At 39.1% G+C, this 23,026-nt stretch overlaps 1 protein-coding gene across 2 annotated transcripts in view; it reads left to right on the top strand.

Annotated features, from left to right (window-relative positions):
• LOC127657362 (disintegrin and metalloproteinase domain-containing protein 12-like) overlaps positions 1-23,026 on the top strand; it is a 173,451-nt gene that overhangs the window by 25,376 nt on the left and 125,049 nt on the right. For both annotated transcript variants that reach the window (XM_052146113.1, XM_052146111.1), the window contains exons 2-3: positions 3,455-3,561; positions 9,014-9,087. In XM_052146113.1, the coding sequence (XP_052002073.1) occupies positions 3,455-3,561; positions 9,014-9,087 (181 nt within the window). The remainder of the gene's footprint in view (positions 1-3,454; positions 3,562-9,013; positions 9,088-23,026) is intronic.

Below are 23,026 nucleotides of genomic sequence, written 5' to 3'. Positions count from 1 at the left end.
ATTTCCTTGCTCCCAGTAGCTGGGTTTCCATCCACATAATTATATGTGCATTCTGGGATATCGTGTAAAAAATGCTGGATGGAAACACCAAGATGTGAACAAAAATTCCAAAATGCACATTAAAACCGTATTCGCCCACTTCAAGTGGATACCTTTTTTGTTCAGTAAGAACAAATGTGCATAAGCTATGATGGAAATACATTTACTGAATAAATTCCTGTTGAATTTGTCAGAAATACAAGAATAATTAATTATTAATTGGACTAAAATGAGGACCCATCATCGCATCTGAAATATTGCTCTGGTCATCCTGAAAAAAACCCATTGTCTTCAGATAAGAGTTTTCAGATAATTCCAAATCAAACTAGACCTGTGCTGAAGAGCAGGTTTATTGACACTTAAAAAAATATTATTTGCCATGCGGATCTATAATATAAGGAAGCAGGAACGCACACGCATAGTGCTCCCAGAACTGTGTGATGCACTGTCGCTCGCAGGCGCACGCTCCCCTCCTTTTATACCCGTATGTACGGGGGTGGGGCATGCAAATTCTGTTTGCCAATTCTCATTCCGTTCGCCTTTTCTCAAAGATAAGAGGTAACCGAGGCTCTCAAGAGACCCAATGTCTCCCACTACATCGATACAACATCTCGTTCCCTCCATCAGGTAACGGAAGTTACGACAGGAACCGAGACGTTTTTACACACGGCCCTGCAACTTCTGACTCAAAATATTAGAATATGTCACATATCATTTGCAATTTAAAAACTTAGGAAATAATTTTTCACTATTGAAAAATGCTATATTGTGGAAAATGTTAACCTAAAATATGCTTCATGTTGTGACATCTAAATTAACTTTATTTGTGTTAAAAACTTATTTAACTTCACTGAATCAACCTGAATACATTACCAAAGTTCAGCCATGCAACTCTATGTGGAGCAAGCTGAAAGGTTCATTGAACTTGTTATCGGTTATCCAACCAGCTAGCTCACATGTGATATGTTAAGCTAAATGGCTCGCATGGTGTAGGCTGACATAAAATTGGGTAGCCATTCAACTTGCATTTCTCTTTTTGTGTAACATTCTCAGTTATGCAGATAAGCCAGTTTCATTCCAGCACACTGCAATAGTTTTTTCTCTGAAACCCACCTCCACCCCAGCTGCACCGGTCTAGATCTACTACATGGGGATTGTTTCATGTGTCTGTTTGTGCAGCAGCATGTCCTACATGCTCGATGCAGCATGTATTGTGTTTTGTCAAACTGTGCAATAGCAACAACATGTTCACATTGTGGGCAGTATAAGTTTTTAACTTTGTGGGATTTATTTGTGTGAGTGCACAAAGTGCAGCACAACATGCTACTACCATGCGCAACATCTTATCCAATATTAAGAGAGCCTTAATTCTAAGTGCAATTTTCATGCCAGCGCAAATCACAAATGGACATGGGTTAGAGTGTTTGCGCTACTGTGGGTGTAGGCGTGCAAACTGTGGGTGTAATTGTATGTAATGAAGTGGCGCAGAGAGCAATTTTTCTGTTTTCCTAAGAATTTGGTCATTGTGCTAAGACGTTTCAATACCACCTCTTAACTCAGTGCAAAGTCCAAATTCAGTTCCTGCATTTGCAGTTTGGTGATTTCACCAGCAGGTGGTAATAAAGTTAAGGTCCAAGTTCTGAAACTACAAATAATGTCTTTGATGATCTCTGTTGAAGCCGTTTGTTGAATCAAAATATATGACATTTGTGTTAAATTTTCTAGAGGTCATGATTTACTTTGCCCTGCGATGGACTGGCGACCTGTCCAGGGTGTCCCCCGCCTTTCGCCCAATGTTAGCTGGGATAGGCTCCAGCCCCCCGCGACCCTGTACACAGGATAAGCGGTTGACGATGGATGGATGGATGGATGGATGGATGGATGATTTACTTTTTTCAGTTATTATTGTTATTATTTTTATTGTTATATTTAAGTTACTGCAAAAGGGGCTGGTGGAAGAAGGAGAAAGTAAAATGTTTGGATTTGGTATGATTTTTTTTATCACTTGGAGTGTAATTTCAATTTACAAATATTTTCAAAAAATTAATAATGTTTTTCAAAATTAATGTTGACTGGTAGAAGTGAAGTGAAGCTGATTCAATCACTGTTTATACTAGTCATGATTTGTGTGTCAGTAGATGAAAATAATTAATAATACTTACATTCTCTGTAATTTAAGAGCCTCTATCTATATTCTGAACAAAATGTTCCTTGCGTATTAAAGGACCATTTAACAAAGACGCACAAAATAATGCAAATCCATATTTTGTATTCTTCCAATTCATTGCATATAGTCCATTTACACTACTTATGGATGTATTTATTTATATCGCTGGTGCTTGACAGGAAATGGATTGTATAATAGGATAGAGATGGTGCCGGAGAAGAACCTCCATTGACCCAATTAGTGCCTTGCACGTGCGATTTCTGCTATAAATTGTAGGCACAGTGCCTACACTTATCGTGCTTGCACTAAAATACTAATACTTCATGGCCATGCCCATTGACTTTGTGCTTATGAGTTAAGGATTGGCACTGCACATAGCGCTTGCACACTTAAAATAGGGCCCTGAATGTTTGTGTATGTTCTAGCAGTAACAAGGCTCCTTACTTGCTCTGCAGCAGTGTAACAGATAGAGTGCGCCAAGACCAATATCCTGTCAATATGTCATACCCACATTAACATGCTAAATCTGGACTGAAATCAGGTTACACCAAAAAAACAAACAAAAAAAAAAAACTATGGGTTAGATCAAAATAGCTCCTTACAGGTGACCATTTTTTACAGTGTAGAATTTTGGACCCCATTCTACTTTAAGTCAATGTCTTTCTAGCAAGTCAGTCAACTGGTGGCCATCTTTGGAATGCTCCTGGGAAGCTATTTCCAGTCATGAAAGTGCATCTCCAAAATGTTTGGTCAAGATTACGATCAAAGAAAATATTTCATATCAGCAGAAAAATCTTACAACACTCATATCATTAAGTGTACTTTTTCAGCCTTAGATTATGATAAAAACCCTGCAATTTCCCTGATTAGTGTAGCTTATGTGCATGCACATTCTCGAGTTGATTGACATGCGATGTCTATATCTCAAAGGTGATTGGCTCTTTTACCTGTAAGGTGGGACATACTTTTTAAAGAATTTTGTTGACCGTTGGGTGTTCCAGTTTTCTCATTCATTTTAACAGAAGTGTCCCGTCTCTGCTAAATAGTCTCTGTTTAAGTCAATGCATATACGGATGTCAGATGAAGACATTAGTTCAAAATACTCTTCAACACCCTACATTAATTTTCATAGTTCAATATAACTTTGCTTTTAAGTGTTTTGAGCTAAGGTTTGCTATGTTGTGTCTCTGGTACCCTGATCATCCTTCTACAGCACTAACTGTTGGATTTTTTTGTCGTTTGTCGCAGAGAGGAGATTGAAAATTTCTCTCACCAAACTGGAACACTATCAGATCATTGTACCACTATTGCTGGAAGGAAACGAACAGCGACCAATAAGCTGGCTCCGCTCCAGGGTAAGACAGAGTACTACATATTGTGGCTGCACTTGTGTTCACTTCTTTCTGAGCTGTTAGAAAACCATTTGCATATCTGTCATTATGTTGTGTTGCTGTTAGCGCTCTGACAGTTGATTGGTGCTGCTTGTGAATGTATTATTTTTATTGAATTTATACTGCATATTAACATGAAGAGTATACTGAATTGTCTTCAGTGAAGTTCAGGATAAAATACCCTTCACTCTCTTAATTTGTGCCACAGATTTCTTTGGTTCATAATTGTGTAGCAGTAAGACTGCAGTACAAATTAGTTCACAATATTTGACTCTCATGTTCAGTATCATTTTTGCTGTAAAAGGGTAATTTATGACATGAGTGAAAGACCTTGCTGCCAAATAGCAGCAGAGGCACAAAGGCTGAGTGATGAGGTGATGAATCTTGAAAACTGTTTTGGAGTACATTAGATTAGATTATCCGCCTGAAGCCATGGCGACATTTTCGCAAAGAGTCACGAGGCCTTCGTCATTAAGTCTTAATTGATTCCACTCTCTGCACCCTGTTACCCGAGCTTCAATGAATATTACAAACTTCTTCTGTAGCTCAGAGCAATATGTGACTCTGGCTCAACAGCCCTTCACATGACACAAACAGGCCATTTAACTGCCCATTTGACAGTTGATGCAACGATATCATGTGTAATTGGAGGCTTTGCAACACCCAAGGCTTTTCCATACTGTAACTGTCATTGGTAGAGTCTGACATCTTGGGAATATTTTTAGTGATTTATAGGGAAAAGTTCTGTTAAGCCCGGTGCAACTGACCTAACCCTTAAAATTTGTTGTAGTTTAATTTAGTAAGGTTGACCTTACTAAAAATTAAGACCTTTAATTTTTTACCTGAATCAAACCTGTTTATTTACATTGAACATTTTTTAGGTTAATGTTTGGGTGAACTTTTCCTTTAAGTCATGAAAATGCAGTGCTATATATTGGTTGGCTTGGCAGCTAGCTTTTCTTTCCAAGTCAAGTCAAGTCAAGTCAAGTGGTTTTTATTGTCGTTTCAACCATATACAGTTAGTACAGTACACAGCAAAACGAGACAACGTTCCTCCAGGACCATGGTGCTACATAAAAACAACAAAGGACCAACATAGGACCACATGAGACTACACAACGAAATAAAATACCTATATAAACTACCTATATATACCTATATAAAGTGCACGTGCAAACATGTGCAAAAAGTACAGGACAGTACAACAAATTACTGACAATGAACAGGACAATAGACAGTGCAGCGCCGACCAGTACTCAGTAGTGCAAAAAGATGACAGTTTCTAAAAATGTAAACATAACATACTATGAGATAATGTTCTATGCACATAGCAGTTATTGAGGTAGCAGACAGTTATAAAGTGACAGTTATTAAAGTGCAACTCAGGACACGTGTGTGTCAAACCAGTCTCTGAGTATTGAGAAGTCTGATGGCTTGGGGAAGAAGCTGTTACACAGTCTGGCCGTGAGGGCCCGAATGCTTCGGTACCTCTTGCCAGACGGGAGGAGGGTAAAGAGTTTGTGTGAGGGGTGTGTGGGGTCGTCCACAATGCTGGTTGCTTTATGGATACAGTGTTTTTTGTAAATGTCTTTGATGGAGGGAAGAGAGACCCCAATGATCTTCTCAGCTGTCCTCACTATCCTCTGCAGGGCTTTGTGGTCCGAAACGGTGCAAGTCCCAAACCAGGCAGTGATGCAGCTGCTCAGGATGCTCTCAATAGTCCCTCTATAGAATGTAGTGAGGATGGGGGTTGGGAGATGTGCTTTCCTCAGCCTTCGAAGAAAGTAGAGACGCTGCTGGGCTTTCTTGGTGATAGAGCTGGTGTTGAGGGACCAGGTGAGGTTCTCCGCCAGGTGAACACCAAGGAATTTGGTGCTCTTGACGATCTCCACAGAGGAGCCGTCGATGTTCAGCGGAGTGTGTTCACCTTGTGCTCTCCTAAAGTCAACAACCATCTCTTTTGTTTTGTCGACATTCAGGGACAGGTTGTTGGCTCTACACCAGTCCGTCAGCCGCTGCACCTCCTCTCTGTATGCTGACTCGTTGTTCTTGCTGATGAGACCCACCACGGTCGTGTCATCGGCGAACTTGATGATGTGATTCGAGCTGTGCATTGCTGCACAGTCGTGAGTCAGCAGAGTGAACAGCAGTGGACTGAGCACACAGCCCTGGGGGGCCCCAGTGCTCAGTGTGGTGGTGGTGGAGATGCTGTTCCCGATCCGGACTGACTGAGGTCTCCCAGTCAGGAAGTCCAGGATCCAGTTGCAGAGGGAGGTGTCCAGGCCCAGCAGGTTCAGCTTTCCAATCAGGTGCTGGGGAATGATTGTGTTGAATGCTGAGCTGAAATCTATGAACAGCATTCGAACGTATGAGTCCTTATTGTCTAGGTGGGTGAGGGCCAGATGGAGCCCTTCCAAGGTGATAGTGATTAAACATTTGCAGGTGTAGTAAGAGATTGCAGGGAAGGTAGTGAATTTCAGACAAGAAATCCTCTGCAAAATACGGAGCTGTCGGCCTGCACCCTGAGTGGCTCGACTGAGGGTTCAAACCCATTTCACTGAAGCAGGAGTAATGGAAGAAGATATGCTGTCTCAGCTGCTTACTATGGGAAAAATGTGCTCATTATATTATTATGAATACTTAACATTTTTAAGAAATATTTTAGTATATGAGTTAAGTTTGTCTGTGTATTCAATGTATAGACTCACCATTCACATTTATGAATTAAAGGATTGTTCTGGGTTCAATACAAGTTAAGCTCAATCGACAGCATTTGTGGCATAATATTGATTATCTCAGTATCTAGAAAAATCTAAAATCAGTGAATTTTTTCAGTGGTGTAACCTGTTTCAGTGAAGCACTTTCAATGGAATTGAAAATGAGTGAATGTGGCCTCTTTTCGAAGAGTTTAAACAGAAATGTCAAGCTTATAATTTTATAACAGCACACAGGAATTCTTCTGTCAAAACTTGTGTATTATTTTATATGTAAAGTTGTCAGTTTAGGGTTTTAGGGTTTGCTGACATTACATCGTCATGGTTACTAAGTTGTAAAGTTGTATATAACTATACACAGAAAAGGTTAGTAAGTGATTTTATCAAACTAAAACACATTTTTACATGCATATTTTTTATTGTCATTGTCTTGTGGCTATACTTTTGAAACAGTGAGTATTTTAATGTTCAATAATTGGCCCCCTTTAATTTCCATTGTAAGTGCCTCATTGGAACCAAGTTTTTTTTTTTTTTTTTAAAGAAAAGGAGGGACGAGTCTAAATAAATTTTTGTGTTAATCGATATTATTCCATAAATGCTGTCAATTGACCTTAATTTGTATTGAACATGGAACATTCCTTTAAAGATACTTGTGTTCCCCTTCTGTCACTCACTCAACGTTGTGTTGATTGTAGTGACACAAGGGGTCTTCTTTGGGAGCCACATGTACCTCTGAACTTGAGAAAAGGCCAATGTGAAATTGTATGTCCCGCCCCCGGACATATGGGTATAAAGGGAAGCTGGCGTGCGTCTGTCAGTCAGATTGTTTCTTCGGAGCCGAGCGGTTGTGTGATCAGCGAGCTGGGTTCACGACTGCTTCACCCACCTCTGCAAGAGAGATTCTGTTGGATCTGATGGCGCATTACAGCTGCTTTCTCCTCTCTGCACGCTGTGCAGCATCTGCCCCTGGGTGCTACGACAGCGCTTCTCTCATAAAAGAGTGTGATTTCTCTGAAAGAGTATATTTTCTAAAAGAGTTTATTCTGGTAAAAGAGCGTTTTGTTCGTTTTAAGACCTTTTATTCTTATAGACGAACACCACTCCAGCCGCCCCACCGCGTCGCTACTTCTTTCCACGGGATTGAGGACGGCCTGGCTGGTGATGGAGGCGATTTGGGGATGGCAGCAGGCTCGGTTTTGCCGGTCACAGCCCCATGAACCACTCGCCCCCCCGGCACGCTTGTTTGCGTCCGTCTGCACTTGGAACGACGGCGGCTTGCCTCACGGACAGTTTGCCTCCTCCTTAGAGCCAGGTCAGGATGATGACATCGCTGCTGCATCATAGAGCGTTCAGGCATCTGACGCTTAAGATTCGACTCGGCTGCCGCCCTCGTCACGCAGATGGAGTCTGACACGCAGATGGCCAACATGCTTTCCCGGGCCGCTGTGAGCGTTGGGCTGGACTGGAACCTTCCGTCCTCACCCCAACCCTCGCGGCTTGATGATTGCCCAGGGCACCTCCCTAGCAGAAATCTGCAGAGCAGCGGGCTGGGCAACACCCAACACCTTTTCTAGGCGGGACATGCAAATTCTGTCTGCCAATTTCACATTGCCCTTCTCTCAAGTTCAGAGGTACGCAATGCTCCCAAGGAAGACCCCTTGTGTCACTACAATTGACACATCGTCTCGTTCCCTCAATCAGGGAACGGAGGTTACAACAGTAACCGTGACGTTTAGAATTGTGCTGTGCATGTCTACTTGATCTAACTTTAAAAAAAAAATTTTGTTTTTGTAAAATAATGTAGTCAGGTTGATTCAATCATATTAAATAATATTTCATATAAAACCAGTTAATTTATATGTTACAAGCGATTTTTTTTATGGTATGGTACAGTGATGGTATCATATGATAATACCCTGATACTTTGATGTACTGTATACCATGGTACTTGTTTAATATTAAATTAATATACCATACATATCCATGGTACATATAAAAATTATATTATTACTGTACATTGATGTACAAAAAACATGGAAAAAGCATAAAAACTTGTCCCAATAAACACAGTATTAAAATGGCATGATGTAAAAAAACAAACAAACATGGAGATAGCATGATGACATGTAACATAGCGTGAAGCCTAAAACATTGCATTAAAATGGTACCATGTAAAAAAAAAATCAAAATAAATAAGTAATAGCTTGATAACATGACCCAATAAAACATGGTACCATGTCCAAAAAAAGATAAACACATTGTAATATCATGGTACCATGTCCCAATAAAACACAGCATTATAATGGTACCATGTCCAAAAGATCATGGTTATACCATTTTATATAAAACAAAATTGTAAGTGATTTGGAAATAAAAGACATTACAGCACAGAGCTCTAACCTGTGAAAGCAATGCTTGTTTACCAATATTTATGAAGATAGGTTTACTCTTAAAGGTTATTTGTGTCTACAAATGTTCGTGTGTGGTAAGGATAGTTCAGTACGCAGAGTGCTTGGCACATTATGATGTGTAAAATGACAGTTAGAAGACTTCCTTTTGGCTCTGTGGCTCTGCATGCTGTGATCTTGATGTACTGTACAAAGGTGTGAATGCTGTGTGTGTTTGTGGGGGTGATACAGGGTTTATTTTAAATTGTCTGAAACAGGAAAACAGGACATGAGGTGTTTGTTTTTCTTTTTTAGACTCCTCCAGCTTCACTGTGCATCCTGATCCAAACAGAAGGAAAGCAGCTGATTTTGTCTGTGGAGAAAAACCAGTAAGTAAAAAAAGTCACATTGGATAAAAGCGTCTGCCAAATGAATAAATGTAAATGTAAGGCTCCTTCACAACATACACAACTCTCCTGACTAACAAACATGCCTGGGGAGTAACATAATCTTAAAATTCTGTAATTGGAAAAAAAAATATTGTTACATTTATATTAACAAATACTGGGTCGCAGAGGTCAGAAACAAATACAAAGTTATAATTTGCATGAAGAAAGCGATGCCTTTTTTAGGACCATTAATATTATATTATTATTATTATTATTATTATTATTATTATTATTATTATTATTATTTATTTTTATTTGGATGAAAATTAAACACTCCGTTTCCCCATCTTTGATTCTGTCATGTAAAATAAATAAATAGACCAATGAAAATCATCCTGTCCAGACACTATAGTTATACTGTATATATGTATATGTGTTTTAATTTAAATTATCCTAAAATGCTACAGTGATGTACAAATATATAATTGTTACTTCAGTTAAAATGAGATTTTTTAACATTACAGTTTGGAGGGCCAGTGTGCATTCATTTCACAAAAACTTAATGGTACTAAAATAAGCTTATTTTATATTAATATATTTTGATTTTGGGGGGAAATATGGCCCAGAGATGTTCTTGACAGGTTTCAATAGATTTACCCTCATATTGCTTTTCTCTTGTCTCTATTTATAAAGTAACTAAAAGTAATCAGATTATGTTAATTATGTTACTTTATTTGTGATATTTGAATTACATTACTGATTATGGATTATATTCATTCATAAGCAATTAGTAATTTGCTATGGATAGTATCAAAGTAACGCTCCCATCTCTGCTCTTAAATCATCACAAACAGTAAGCATCCTTAGTCACACTGTATTTTTGTATGTACAGTATGAATCTAGTAGGATCACACTTCTGAATTCTGATCTCTTCTGAGGTTGACATACATTATCATGTTGTATCACACATCTCTCTTAGACTCGACAAGTTTTTAGGAACAGATCTGTGACATATGTCTTGCCCCTGGCTGTCACTCTAGCTGTTTGTGTGTTTGAATTAAGACAACTGTTATCACTGGACAAGTCAACTTCCATCCGCTTTGCTTCCTATGCTGGTGTGGTGTGGCAGTTGATGCAAAAAGTAAATAGTTGTATTTTATACTTGTTTTACTTTTCAGTGTGTTCATATGGGTTTCAGGTAGTGGTTGACTGATATATCGGCAGGCCAATAAATCAGCCGATATTCGGACTTTTTAAAATTATCGGCATTGTCCGATAAATTTTCCAGTTTGGCCAATTGTTTTTTTGAGGGCACCGAAAATCGCCTGCTTGCATGTGAAGCATCTGAGACATGTAAACGACATCCAAATTATGTCTTGTTATTATTGTTATTATGTGTTATTAAAGCTGAAGAATGTCATTCCTGCAACACTAGTGTCACTGAATGAAATTGCAAAAATAAACAGTGTTTTCAGAACGGTTTTCTGATTACACCCCTTGTCTGCTACAGATTGTCCCACACCCAACTTTTGCCATTGGTTGTGTAATGTTGTTGGGGCAGGTCTAAGCGGGTCACTCAAAACAAGCATTTGTAGAGAATTACAAAAAAATATTTGTATATTGCCACACAAAATAAATAAGTGAATAGTGCATCAAAAAGTTATCGCTAAAATTTCACAAGTGTCCTAATATTTTTCCGTTTAACTCTAGAGCATAAACTCTATGTCGATACTTCAAAACTGGTTTGGAAACACCTTTGTTGAGAAAATGGGCATTAATGCTAAAATGTAGTGTCACATAACAGAATTTACCACAAAAAGTTGGCCTGTGTTAATCATGAGGACGTCTAGGTTACGTATATAACCTCCGTTCCCGATGGAGGGAACGAGACGTTGTGTCAGAGAAGTGACACTAGGGGTTTCTCTTGAGCGCCGAAATATGCCTCTGACTTATGAAAAAAGGCCATACCCCACCCCCGGACATACGGATATTTAAGCGGGCAAATACGGGAGTTCATTCAGGATTTGTTTGAGGAGCCGGAAATGGTCCGGCCAAAACAGTGGCTCGGCTCAGCGACGTGGCGGGGAGGACACAACGTCTCGTTCCCTCCATCGGGGAACGGAGGTTACATACGTAACCTAGACGTTACCCTTCTGTTGCTCTCTCGACGTTGTGTCAGTGAACTGCTGATACAGAAGGGGGCAGGTATTCTTACGTGCAAACGCGACCAGCTGTATCAGGCTGCACGCACCCTTCCCCAATACCCCATTAAAGTCATCAGAATCCTTCTGGTTACCCTAGTGAGGGGAACAAGGTGATGCTTGCCAACCTGGGAACGGGCCAAGCCTGGCTGGGCCTCTTTTCTCTCTATGTTTCTCGCATAGAGTAATCACGGCCGGGGCCCTTACATGCATTAAGGGAAGGGGGTCTTACCCAGTTTCCTATTCTTTAAGGGGGAGAAGACCCTGCAGAAACCACACCTACCTTGCAGGGGAGGTAAATGTGGCGAATACATCACATGGCCGCTTAGGTCCTATGTGGGAAAGTTGGCGCGGATGAGCGAGTGGCGCTGTGACGAGTGGAGAGTGGTGCTTTGGGGAGGATGGAGGGTTCCAATCCAGCCCCATGCTAGCGGCGGCCTGGGAAAGCATGTCGGTCATCTGCGCGTCGGCCTCAGCCTTGGTGTGCTGGCCCGAAAGCGGCAGCCCAGGGGAGTCCTCAGCATCAGAAGCCGCGCTCCCTCGAGCACAGATGGGAGTCAACGAGCGTGCCAGGGGGCGGGTGGTCCGAGGGGGCAAATTAGACTTGCCCTGTTCTGTAGACAAAAAAAGTCAGCTGAATGACATTCTCAGATTGTTCTGCACTTTTTTCAAGAATATCAGAACTATTTGTCCAATGAGTTCACTTTTGATAGTTCAAAATAGCCCATTGAATATCAGGAATTTATCATATATATTAAACCCTGATATTACACCATATAAATCTTTCTTTAATAGCTGTGCACACAGCATATACACATCGATGGATGATCCTTATACTAAGACCGAAAGTTTCTCTCACTATTTGGTGCCGGTTGCCAGCTTGAACGGGGCCATGACGATCCGCTTTCGGTTGAAACCGATGGCAAGCTGCTATAGACACAACATCAAGACCAATATTACAGCCCTATCAGAAAGACAACTGCTCCCTTTTGATTGCAATTCCTCCTCTTCTGATTGCATTTATTTGTGAAATCATAATGACTTTAAGCTGGCTAATTTCAATGAATTGTCTCAATACTCTCCCCATTTTACCAAAACTTCGGGCGGAAAGAAATTATGGACATCTGAGAGGTGAAAAGTACTCAAAAAGCTATGTACACACATTTCTGTGGGGAAACTGCTTAAGGGACTATTTATTTTGCGATAAACCAAAACGTATGCTCCAAAGTGTTTTTTTTAAGCATGACATCATCCCGCACACCATTTTTATTGTTTCAAAGCCATTTGAATGGAAACAGACAGAAGATGGCAAATTTCACAAAAACAAATTACGCATTTTTACTTTGTCGATAACATATTATCATGAAACGTGGATGGAAACTAGGCAAGTGTTTACAGTCATTGAGAAAATGGATGAATAGTTTAAACTTTAGATTTGGTACTGCAAAAATATGAACATATAAATAATCAATTATTTGTAAAGATGTGTATGTAAAAGCATGCATACATACTACAACAAACAAATAGTAAATGTGTTGCCTTTACAGACCTTGGTTACTAATTAGCCAGACATCAATTAATAATTTATAAATATATGAGTAGAGTGTGATATAACATTACTAAATATTTGAATTTACATTACATAATGCTTAACAGATCATTTGTTAATGCTCATTAAATTCGCAAGTAACATTAACAAGAAAATGATCTCCTATTTCAAACTATTTCAATATACATGAACTGATCTGTTAAGCATTGTACAATGTTTGTTCATGATTTATTCATTAAAGTTATTTTGGAATACTGAAAGTCCAAGAGAATCACACAGTTACCAATGGACCATCAGAGTCCCCCTGTGATTCTGCATGGTTGCAAGACAGTGATAACGAGAATTCCTCATTATTATGACATTATAATTAACAGATAATTTCATAATGTTTGTTAAATTCATTAGTAAACATTAACAAGCACATTATCTCCTATTTCATACTATTTGAATATACATTGACCAATGATCTGTTGTAAAATGTTTGTTGATGATTTATTAATGAAAGTTATTATTAAGTGTTTCCAAAGTGTTTTACATGGCCTTATGGAATATCAGCTATTGAAAGCATTTTCACACATGCAAGGATATTCACTGCAAATTTGCAGAATAAACAAGTAGTGATGCCTCAACAAATAAACAAATAAAAAGTCATAGAGATCCAATTTCTCTCTGACACCACACTCTAAACTCATTTTCAGATTAATTATTTTGATATTTATTGTTCTTTACACCATGGATTGTATTCCCTTACCACAAACCAGCAATACAACATCCTAAACAACTGCCTTGAACTCTTTTTAACTAGTGAACAGAAAAAAAGCAATGTAGCTGACACTGACTGCTCATCTAAAGGATTTCCAGATTAAAAGGACTGTATTCAGTGATGATTGAGGCTTCAGAGTTGACTTTCAGAGATATGGAGAAAGCACTGTATTGTTGATAACCACTAAGCAGCAGCTACCAAGTGAAGTGAAGTTGCTGCTTTGCTTTGCTTAATTTGCACAACTCTAAGGAGCAGACTGATTCCACAGTGAAATTGGAAACAGAAGGTTGTCTTTTCTTTAGCTTAAATCGGTCTGTGCTTACTGAAATGCGAAACATTGCCAAAGTGGTAACTCTTGTTGGGCGAATGTGAGCTCCATTTTCTGGGTCAAACGTTGTAATCATACCTGTCAACACTCCCGTTTCCCTAGAGTCTCCCGTATTTTACACCCATCTCCTGCCCCCCTCCCGTTTTGTTATTTCTCCTGGGAAACTCACGTAATTTGTATGGCCCAAACCTCGTTATATGAATAATCACATAAATATATTTTTCCAAGGTTGTCCAGTTGCCAGATCTTGTATGAAACGTATCCTACTCACACAATCGACACAGCATACAAATTTCAACCCATTTGTGATCTCAACCTGGCAACCTACAAACCAGTTGCGCTGTTGATATTTGCACAGGTAGTAGATGTGGGAAGTTGAATTGAGCATCACTGGTAGATGGGAGGAGACGCAGGTGGTGCTCTTACTTTGGGCAGATATACAGTATGAATGACTTTCGACTTTCTCAAGTGCCCATTCACATTCACAATTTTTATTCCTTTTGACTAATTTAAAAAATCACATTACATGGTCTTGCACACTGAAATGTTCATGTTGAATAGTGAATGAAAAACGCAAACAAAGTAGTAGGTTGAACTTCATCTCGCACCTACTGATAACATTGTCCAGTGGCAGCAAGAAGGTGTTTAGCAGCCAGTTAGAAATGTTCCTAAAAGTTCACTCAGTCGAGCTGTTACGAACCACCAAATTGAATGCAAAAACCCCTTCTTTTTGGCCAGATTTTGATCTAAATACCCATTCTTTCTTTGATTTTGTATGAATTATATCTGGGCCTATAGTATTAAACAGGCTTGTTTTATACTGTTCCTTTAAGACGTGCATACTCTACCTCAGGGTGTGATTTGCCAGGGGGGACTTTCTTTTCCCCCTTTCTGGTCATTTATTTTTTCTCTGGAGTGGATACTTTTTAACAGTTGATGGTGCTATGAAGTAAAGCCCTATTTGGATGTGATTATTTTTCACATTTAGGACAAATGTCCTAAATTTAGAGGAAATTAATTGGAATACATGAAATACCTACCTAAATACAACACAACTAGTGACATTAGTGAGCCTGTAATATATAGGATTATTTGGGATTATATATGGGATTTTTTTATTAGTTTATGGAAGGTAAAAAATGCTGTATTCTTTATACCAGTGCGGCCGAACAGTAACGTGCAAGTCCACAAAAATAACACATGGTCGATGATCAAATTAGTTATGTCTCCTGTTAATTGTTTAACATAATTTACAGTTGATAAAACAGTAAATTGTCAGTAAATTTTACGGTATTAGACTATGAGACATCATCTGTATTTCTTCACACCTGCACATATGTTTAACAACACTTCCAGCTTTGTCCACTGGGGCAGAGGCTTGAATTCAGAATTCACAGTCCGTTTTCAGCTGAAGAACTTTCGACCTACTGTTTCTGAATTCAAAAGTAGATCAATCTGGGGTGCGTTTCATGTACAACTATGTAACTCACTGCTGAACCACCATAGTACGATGCATCATTAGAGAAACTAGCTAGAAACGATTTGTGATTCATTTCCCGAAGTGTTGCATATCCATTGTCCGAACCACGTTAGTTCAACAATGTGGAGCTGTCGTTAATGACGTAACTCAGTGGGTGGAGTAATAGCTTCTTCGGAGATCGAATGGATATCAAATTACAACAGTTAATTTACATTGTCAGAAACCCGTTTATTTTGAAACCGCTGCTTAAGAAACGAAATAGACGTTTACGTTTATATGCACTTTGTAAGTGGCATTCTCTTTACTGCAGCATACAAGCGGTTTGGTCAGTAAACAGTACTTTACCTGTGACCCTGCTGTAAATATTGAACATTGCATCTTAGGACTACTTCACTATTTTCTGTTTCCCGTTGTTTCGCTTTATTTTCTGATGGAGGGAACGAGAAGTTGTGTCGATGTAGTGACACTAGGGGTCGCCCTTGGAAGCCCCAAACACAACTGGTGTTTGAAAAAAGGCCAAAGAAAATTGGCGAGTGGAATTTGCATGCCACTCCCCCGGACATACGGGTATAAAACGAGCTGGTGTACAACCACTCATTTAGGTTTATGCTGAGGAACCGAGACAGGGACCAATTACCCAGCGGGTAGTTCAATGTTGTAGCAGGAGGAACACAGCATCTCGTTCCCTTCATCAGGGAATGGGGATTACAACAGTAACCTTGACGTTCCCTATCTGTCACTCACTTGACGTTGTGTCGATGTAGTGACACTAGGGGTCCCTATATGAAATGCCACAACCAGCTGAACTGTGGTATGTGGATCGGCGTTGCAGGTGCAGGCAGGCCACTGCGTGCCAAGTAACATGTGCACCGGCCCCATCGTAACCTGTTCATGTCGTATAGACCCTGGCCCCCTGAAAGCATAAAAGGGGGGTCAGACGTGCCCACATTGGGAACAGGCCGCAACAGCTGGTTCGGCCTTTTCTCTTATTTCTTCTCCTGGAGAGGCTAGAATCCAGTGGACAATTCTCTGTTTGGAGACAGCGTTCCCCTTCTGCTGTCCCCCGAAAGAGACAAAGAGCTGCTTGGAGTATCTAATGCTCTCTGTGCAGTCCAAATAGATATGCAAAGCGCGTACCGGACACAGCAAAGACAAGACTGGGTCTGCCTCCTCCCGGGGCAGTGCTCGCAGGTTCACCACCTGAAGCTGAAATGCTTCCAAAAGCTGTGCTGTTGTTGTGGCTACTGTAATTCTCAACAGCATTGCAGTCAGGGAAAATGTTCCTTCCTGAGGATGAAGAGGGGGTTCGTGCTGGTGCTGATGATGACGAAGATGATGCTGCCAATGATGATGATCCTCTGAACCTACATCAAGGCAAAATGCATCATGCAGGAGCAGAAGTCAGTAATATTACAAATTATGATTATTGTTTTTAATACAGTTTGGTTACTGTATTTTCTATTATTTCATCTCACTGACATAACTTATGTTAATAAACATTTTGTGTTATTGCCTACCTTGGTCTATGTTTTTCCCCCGGCAAACATTAATAGTTTTAATTGAAAGACTGCTGGAAACAAGAAGCTTAAATTTGTTTTCTATAACAAAGCCTATTGAGAATATTCCATATTCTATTATATTGTAGTTCTAGTGAACATGGCACAATAAACCCAAAACCACCATCGACATGTAATGCAATGTACACATTTCTACAGTTATTGTTCATTTATTTGAGCAAATTGGCTATATAAAATTATACTGTGATTTGGGAAATAATATTTTACATATCTGAAAGTGTTATATTTTGAAATGTGAATGATTAATTTTACATTGCATATCTATTTTCTGACACTACACTCAAAGCACTGCAGATATACTGAATATATGTACAGTACAGATAATTGTTTATATCAGTGAAAATCACTAACATATTATGTTTTACATATATTCCCATATGTGAAATTTATCTTTAGGGATGTTGTAACAAAGATATTCAATTTAAAATATTTCACCTTTTCTATGCAGAAACTAAACCAATCCTGCATTGTAAACAGCATAAATAATGCCTTCAGAGGGCACTTCAAAGGGAGAACAATTGTGGCAGTCATGCTGGAAGATCTTTTCAAACAGAATTTCCAATAAAAATAACAAAACAATTAAATTATGTGATATTTTAACACCACAACTTTAAGCCTTCCAAAGCTCTCAAAGTCAATAGTGAAGTATTTGAAAGGAATAGGGCATAGGGGTGATAACTCTGAATAGAACACACCACAGCAGCGGCAAAATCAATGATGTCGACAACGCAAACAACAAGGAACTATGCTTCTAACCATAGGCGGAGAGCTGTAGTTCCAACTACACAACTTTGCGATGCAGTTTGCGAATGTTCGTTGGAACTACAGTTTCGGGAAATGCCAAATTGTTGAACTATTTTGGTAACTATGGAACTTGCGAACATAGTTGGCTAATGATAGTTTTGGGAAACGCACCATTGGGTGTTCATCAGTGAGGGCCAAGTTGTTGAATGCTTAATAGGTGTTGATATGTAAATGTAGGTAATATTATAGTGTACTCATGGATGACGATTTCTGAATTACATGTTTTTGCATCTTATTTTGGGACGACTTGGGAGGGAGCTTTGTGAGTGAGCGTTAGCAAATGTCAATGTACTACATCAGCCCTTTTTAATCATGGTGTGCCATTTAAAATGTTCTACTCCAAAATGTATATTCGTAGGTATTTCTAAAGTGTTCTTCCTTTATTAAGACTTTAAATCTTGATAAGGACATTAGAGTTAACATCCCAGACATCGAATCTGTCAAAGTCCAGTGATGCAGGAAGATTTAGAATGTGACTTATTCTGCTCGATGCAAACAGCTGTTACAGAGGAAGAGACTGAGCGTGTGCCATTCAAAGACTTCCTTTTATTCAGTCAAACAGGAAAAAGCATAGCCAAAGCACACAAAACATGTTATTACATTGACGACAAAAAACATCACTATAGAAACTTGGACTTTGTCAGGAATTAGAGAGGCCAAACCCAAACGCAGAGTTAAAATAAATAAATGTATTAATACAAACAAAAAGGGCAAAAATCAAACCAAAACTCCCACAAGGGGGAAAAACAAACATAAACAACCCTGTAGGGGGAAAACAACAAAGGAAGTAATCTGGGCTAGGAAATAAGGTAAATGGGGCACAGGACCGTCTGATCAGAAAGAAGGTAGGGGAACAGGACTGACAAGGAATGTGATCAAAAACACATACAGGACCGACTAGATCACAAGACTAGAAACAAGAAGAGCTGGCACTGGACATCAAACACGAAGAGAATAAAATATGGAGAGAAATCAAACCGGTTATCAAGACAGGGCAGGTGTGACTAATAAACTAATAATGGGCAAACAACAAGGCAGGGTATGACTTAAGACAGAGTGAAATGAGGTGATACAGAAACAAAACAAAGCCATGTGCTCTTACAAAACACCTGAATAGCATGAGTGCATATCGCCAAGACAATAAGTCTATATACGCCAATGCCAACTGATAAACAAGATGAGAGAATGCACAGCAACGCCAAAGAGTGAGAGAATGCCACGCATTCTCTCACTAAACAAAACCTGAGCATACATTGCAACGCCCTGCGATGCAGGCAACAAAAACAAGACAGGACACCTGTGCAAGAGTTCGTCAAACACAAACCCGAAATCTCAGACTGAAGTGACCGAACCTCAGCACAACGTGAAGACAGCTTGTGACCTGGGCACACGTTCACGAAAGACAGGCATAAACTATTGACTCGAGTGCATGCTGCCAAGATGATATAAACGCGATGCACCCATATCAATAACAGACAGATATGGAGCATGAGTGTCTGGATCCCGACACAGACCGAAAACGAACCAGACAGGAAGTCAGGATCCAGACACCATACTCCAGACACAAAACAAGAAAAACCGAAGAGTGCATTGCAGGGAAATCAACCGAAAATGTGCACTCACACAAGACAGACAACAAAACACAAGACAGGCTTGGTAAGATGATGCCACGGTCCTGTAAGACAAAAACCCAGACTGACAGAGTGACAGGACCGTGACAGACTCAGTGTCCATGAATGGATGGCTGTAGCTAAATTAATGAACTAAGTCCAAGAGAAACACATTATTACCTATGGACCATCAGAGACCCCCTGTTATTCTGCATGGTTGCAAGAAAGGGATAATGAGAAGGGAGTCCTTCAGCAACATGCACAATCACTCAAAAACATAAGCACACCTTCAAAGACCTTCGAACTTTAAACGTGAGGCTTCAGACAAATTAGACACAGGAGTTTTTCTAAAGCATAGGCAGGGCATTTTGCTCTTCAAAAAAATCTCAGAATATATGGCTGTTCATAATATAACTTGAAAAGGTGAAGGTACAAGGTAATTGTAGTACATAAACTGTCCATCATATAGAGTGCATTAATTGTTATTAAACAACATTTAACTCAATATTTATTGTTGTTGAAGGAGGATGCCTTTCACCTTAACTTGTTTGTTGCTCTATAGAACATATGAACAATACAGAAGGATAGAGATGGAGTGAACAAGGAAGGGTGGAAAATGGTGAAAAAGTGTACAATGCCACTAGAGCAGACTATCAATTATGGACTCACTTGTGAACTCTCCCTCTGTTACAATGTATTCCTCTCAGAGGCTTCAATTATTTCTTCTGTCTTCAAGCTAAAATTAATGGCATGGTGTGTAGTGTGTAATCAGGGGTTGTTGAGTGCATGAATGAGAGAGAGAGAGAGAGAGAGAGAGAGAGAGAGAGAGAGAGAGATAATAATAGTACAAAGTTGAAAAAAGAGATGTTTTTGACAAAACTGTTATGTACAGATATAGCAGGACCACACAAACATATTTTGGAGAAAAAAGAACAATCTGAGTTCTAAATAGACCGAAACAAACTCATCAAATAAACAAAATAAATAACAGCGCTCTGCTACCAATTTGGTTTGGAAAATATGCAGTAAAGATTATATTTATGGTTGTGTATATGATTAAGCAATAAGATATCAGGGGCAGTGCTATACTGTGAAACATTTCATGTCTAAAGGATGTTGTTAGGCATAAAGTACGCTGAATAAGCAAAAAATAAGCATAGTCCAGCACTATACCAGTGCTTGCATCCACGACTGGATCAATCCAGTCCTTTTTATAATTAAATATGTATTTAAAACAGAAAAAAATTATGTCTAATACCAGGTAAATGTCTTTCTCTCCCATCTTTTGAGATTGCATATTTGCAGAAGTCTCTTGCTATTTTTGGAGGCAGTTAAAAGTTGTCTCCCCTCCCCTGGCCTCTCTTCAATTACATTGCAAATGTATTTTTTAATATTTTGTTTATCCCCTGCTCTTTGCATTTGAATGCATAATAATAAATATACCTGCAAGAGCATTAGACCAGAGCTACTTCATGTATAATGCTTTTGACCTCAGCAAAATGGGTCACCTGTCAGGGGTACAGACTCTGAAGCGGAACGAACGGGAAGAGGCTTGCATCAGTGCTTTTGTGTGTCTGTGTGTTAGTGCATTATGCAGTAGGTGGCAAGAAATAAGATGGAACGAGACAAAGCAAAAAAGAGAAAAACAAAGGCGAGTTACTCTAATTCAATGTAAGTTCTAACCATCCCACAATGAAGCCAGCACTGCTTGTTTGAGAAATTGTTTGGAAAAGTTTGTTGTCAGCAGGCTGCTGAGATGACAAAGAATAGAGAGCATAAGGGTGAAATCGAGCATTGCCAAGTATATGGTAAATTATGCTTTTCTGCATTTTCATATGGGCTTTAGAAAGCGTAATTTTCAGAAGAGTCCGTGGAATTATTTATCTAGTCAGCCTATATTTGTAGAAGTCATTTAAACTTTGGAAAATGAGGACAGGTTTTTGTGATTTTCCCAATAGGTATATTTTTAATAACCTAGTGTCAGTATAGGTTCTGTTTATGCATATATTCTTTTGTTTGTGAACCCTCTCCTCAGCTCATCCTAACTTGGGGTTTGTATTCCTCTGCTGTATAGCATGGTAATGTACTGGAAATAATATTTGGATCCAGTTGTTTTGTTTTCTTACTTGTAATATATGCAGGCTTTTTTCATGTCTCTGAAATATAAACTATAGGACTACAGACATGTTAACAATTGGAAACAGAACCTGTCCCAAATGACACACTAGACACTATGCACTTATTAAATATATGCACTCAGCCATGTAATGTGTGAATTTTCAAAGTGCAGTTTAGTCCCAAATGAAACACTTAACTTTATTTTACTACACGGAAGAATTCGCTGTTTAACAGCTGACAGAAGTGACGTTTCAAGAGCATGTGATGTGTTGCTGCTTGCTTTAGTGCATTAGCCAACCTCAGTTCAACACTTGTGTCTTAAACAATGTGCATTTTCACACAGCTTGGGGTGATGGTAAAGCATACAGCTCACATTTGTAAGGTGCTGTATTCACTGCATTCGCCAGCTGATACATTCTTCATTATTTACAACTGTTTTGTCAGACCAGCAGCATAACCAGGTAACTCCAGCTCTTCCTCTATGTATGGCAAGCTGCATGCACTGAGTGAATGAAGTGTCCAACAACATTCCATACTCCGTTTTGACCTTTGAAAAAGTGCATCATCCAGTTACTTAAAGTACATTTATTTTGCTGCATTTTAAGTGTCGACATGCTACTCGTACTACACTTTCACTACAAAATCAAAAATCAAATCAAATCACTTAATTGTCACTCAACCATATACACAAGTGCAACAGTGGGTGAAAGTCTTGGGTGCAGTTCCGAGCAACATAGCAGTCATGACAGTGATGAGACATATGCCAATTTACAATAAACATCAGATTCACACAAACACAATATAAAATAATAATATACAATGTACAAATGTCATGTTTAGATGTGTTTTTGTTCATTTTTTGATTCCATGTCTTTTATTTTGAAATGTTTAGTTCCTGATTCCCAAGTCATGTGATGTTTCCCTTCATGTTCATGTGTCTTGTTTTCATTGGTTTATTGTTTCATTAGGTTGTTATCAGTTCTAGTTTGTCATTGGTTTAGTTTAAGTGTCTTTTTATTTTGTTTAGTGTTCTGTTTGATCATTGTTTTATGTTCCCCCATGTCATGTATTTAAGCCCTCATGTTTACCATTGTCCTTTTGTCTAGTATTGGTGTGAGTTTGTGTAGTTTATTTCAAGTTCATTTCAAGTCAAATTTAAGCCTAACCTAGCCAAGTTCATGTTTATGTTTCAAGATAATAGTATGTTTTATTCATGTTTATATTTAGGGTTTATGGTTTTCACTTTTATTAATAAATTACACTTGGATTCTTCATTTCATCGTCATTGTCTTCATCATTGTCATTGCCAGCTACATCGTTACAGAATACTAGACTGCCCATAATGGACCCAGCAATTCGGTTTCTGCACCTACTTCATGGGAATAGATCCCTGGAGGAATATGTGGGGGACTTCTGCTCTCTGGACAGTGAGGTTGACTTTAATGAGGTAGCCCTCAAAGAGTGTTTCCATATTGGACTAAGTGAGCAAATCTCCTCATTGGTGCCTGG

This window comes from Xyrauchen texanus, chromosome 16, assembly GCF_025860055.1.
Source record: "Xyrauchen texanus isolate HMW12.3.18 chromosome 16, RBS_HiC_50CHRs, whole genome shotgun sequence".
Classification (NCBI taxonomy): domain Eukaryota; kingdom Metazoa; phylum Chordata; class Actinopteri; order Cypriniformes; family Catostomidae; genus Xyrauchen; species Xyrauchen texanus.
This window is presented reverse-complemented; position numbering and strand designations above follow the sequence as displayed.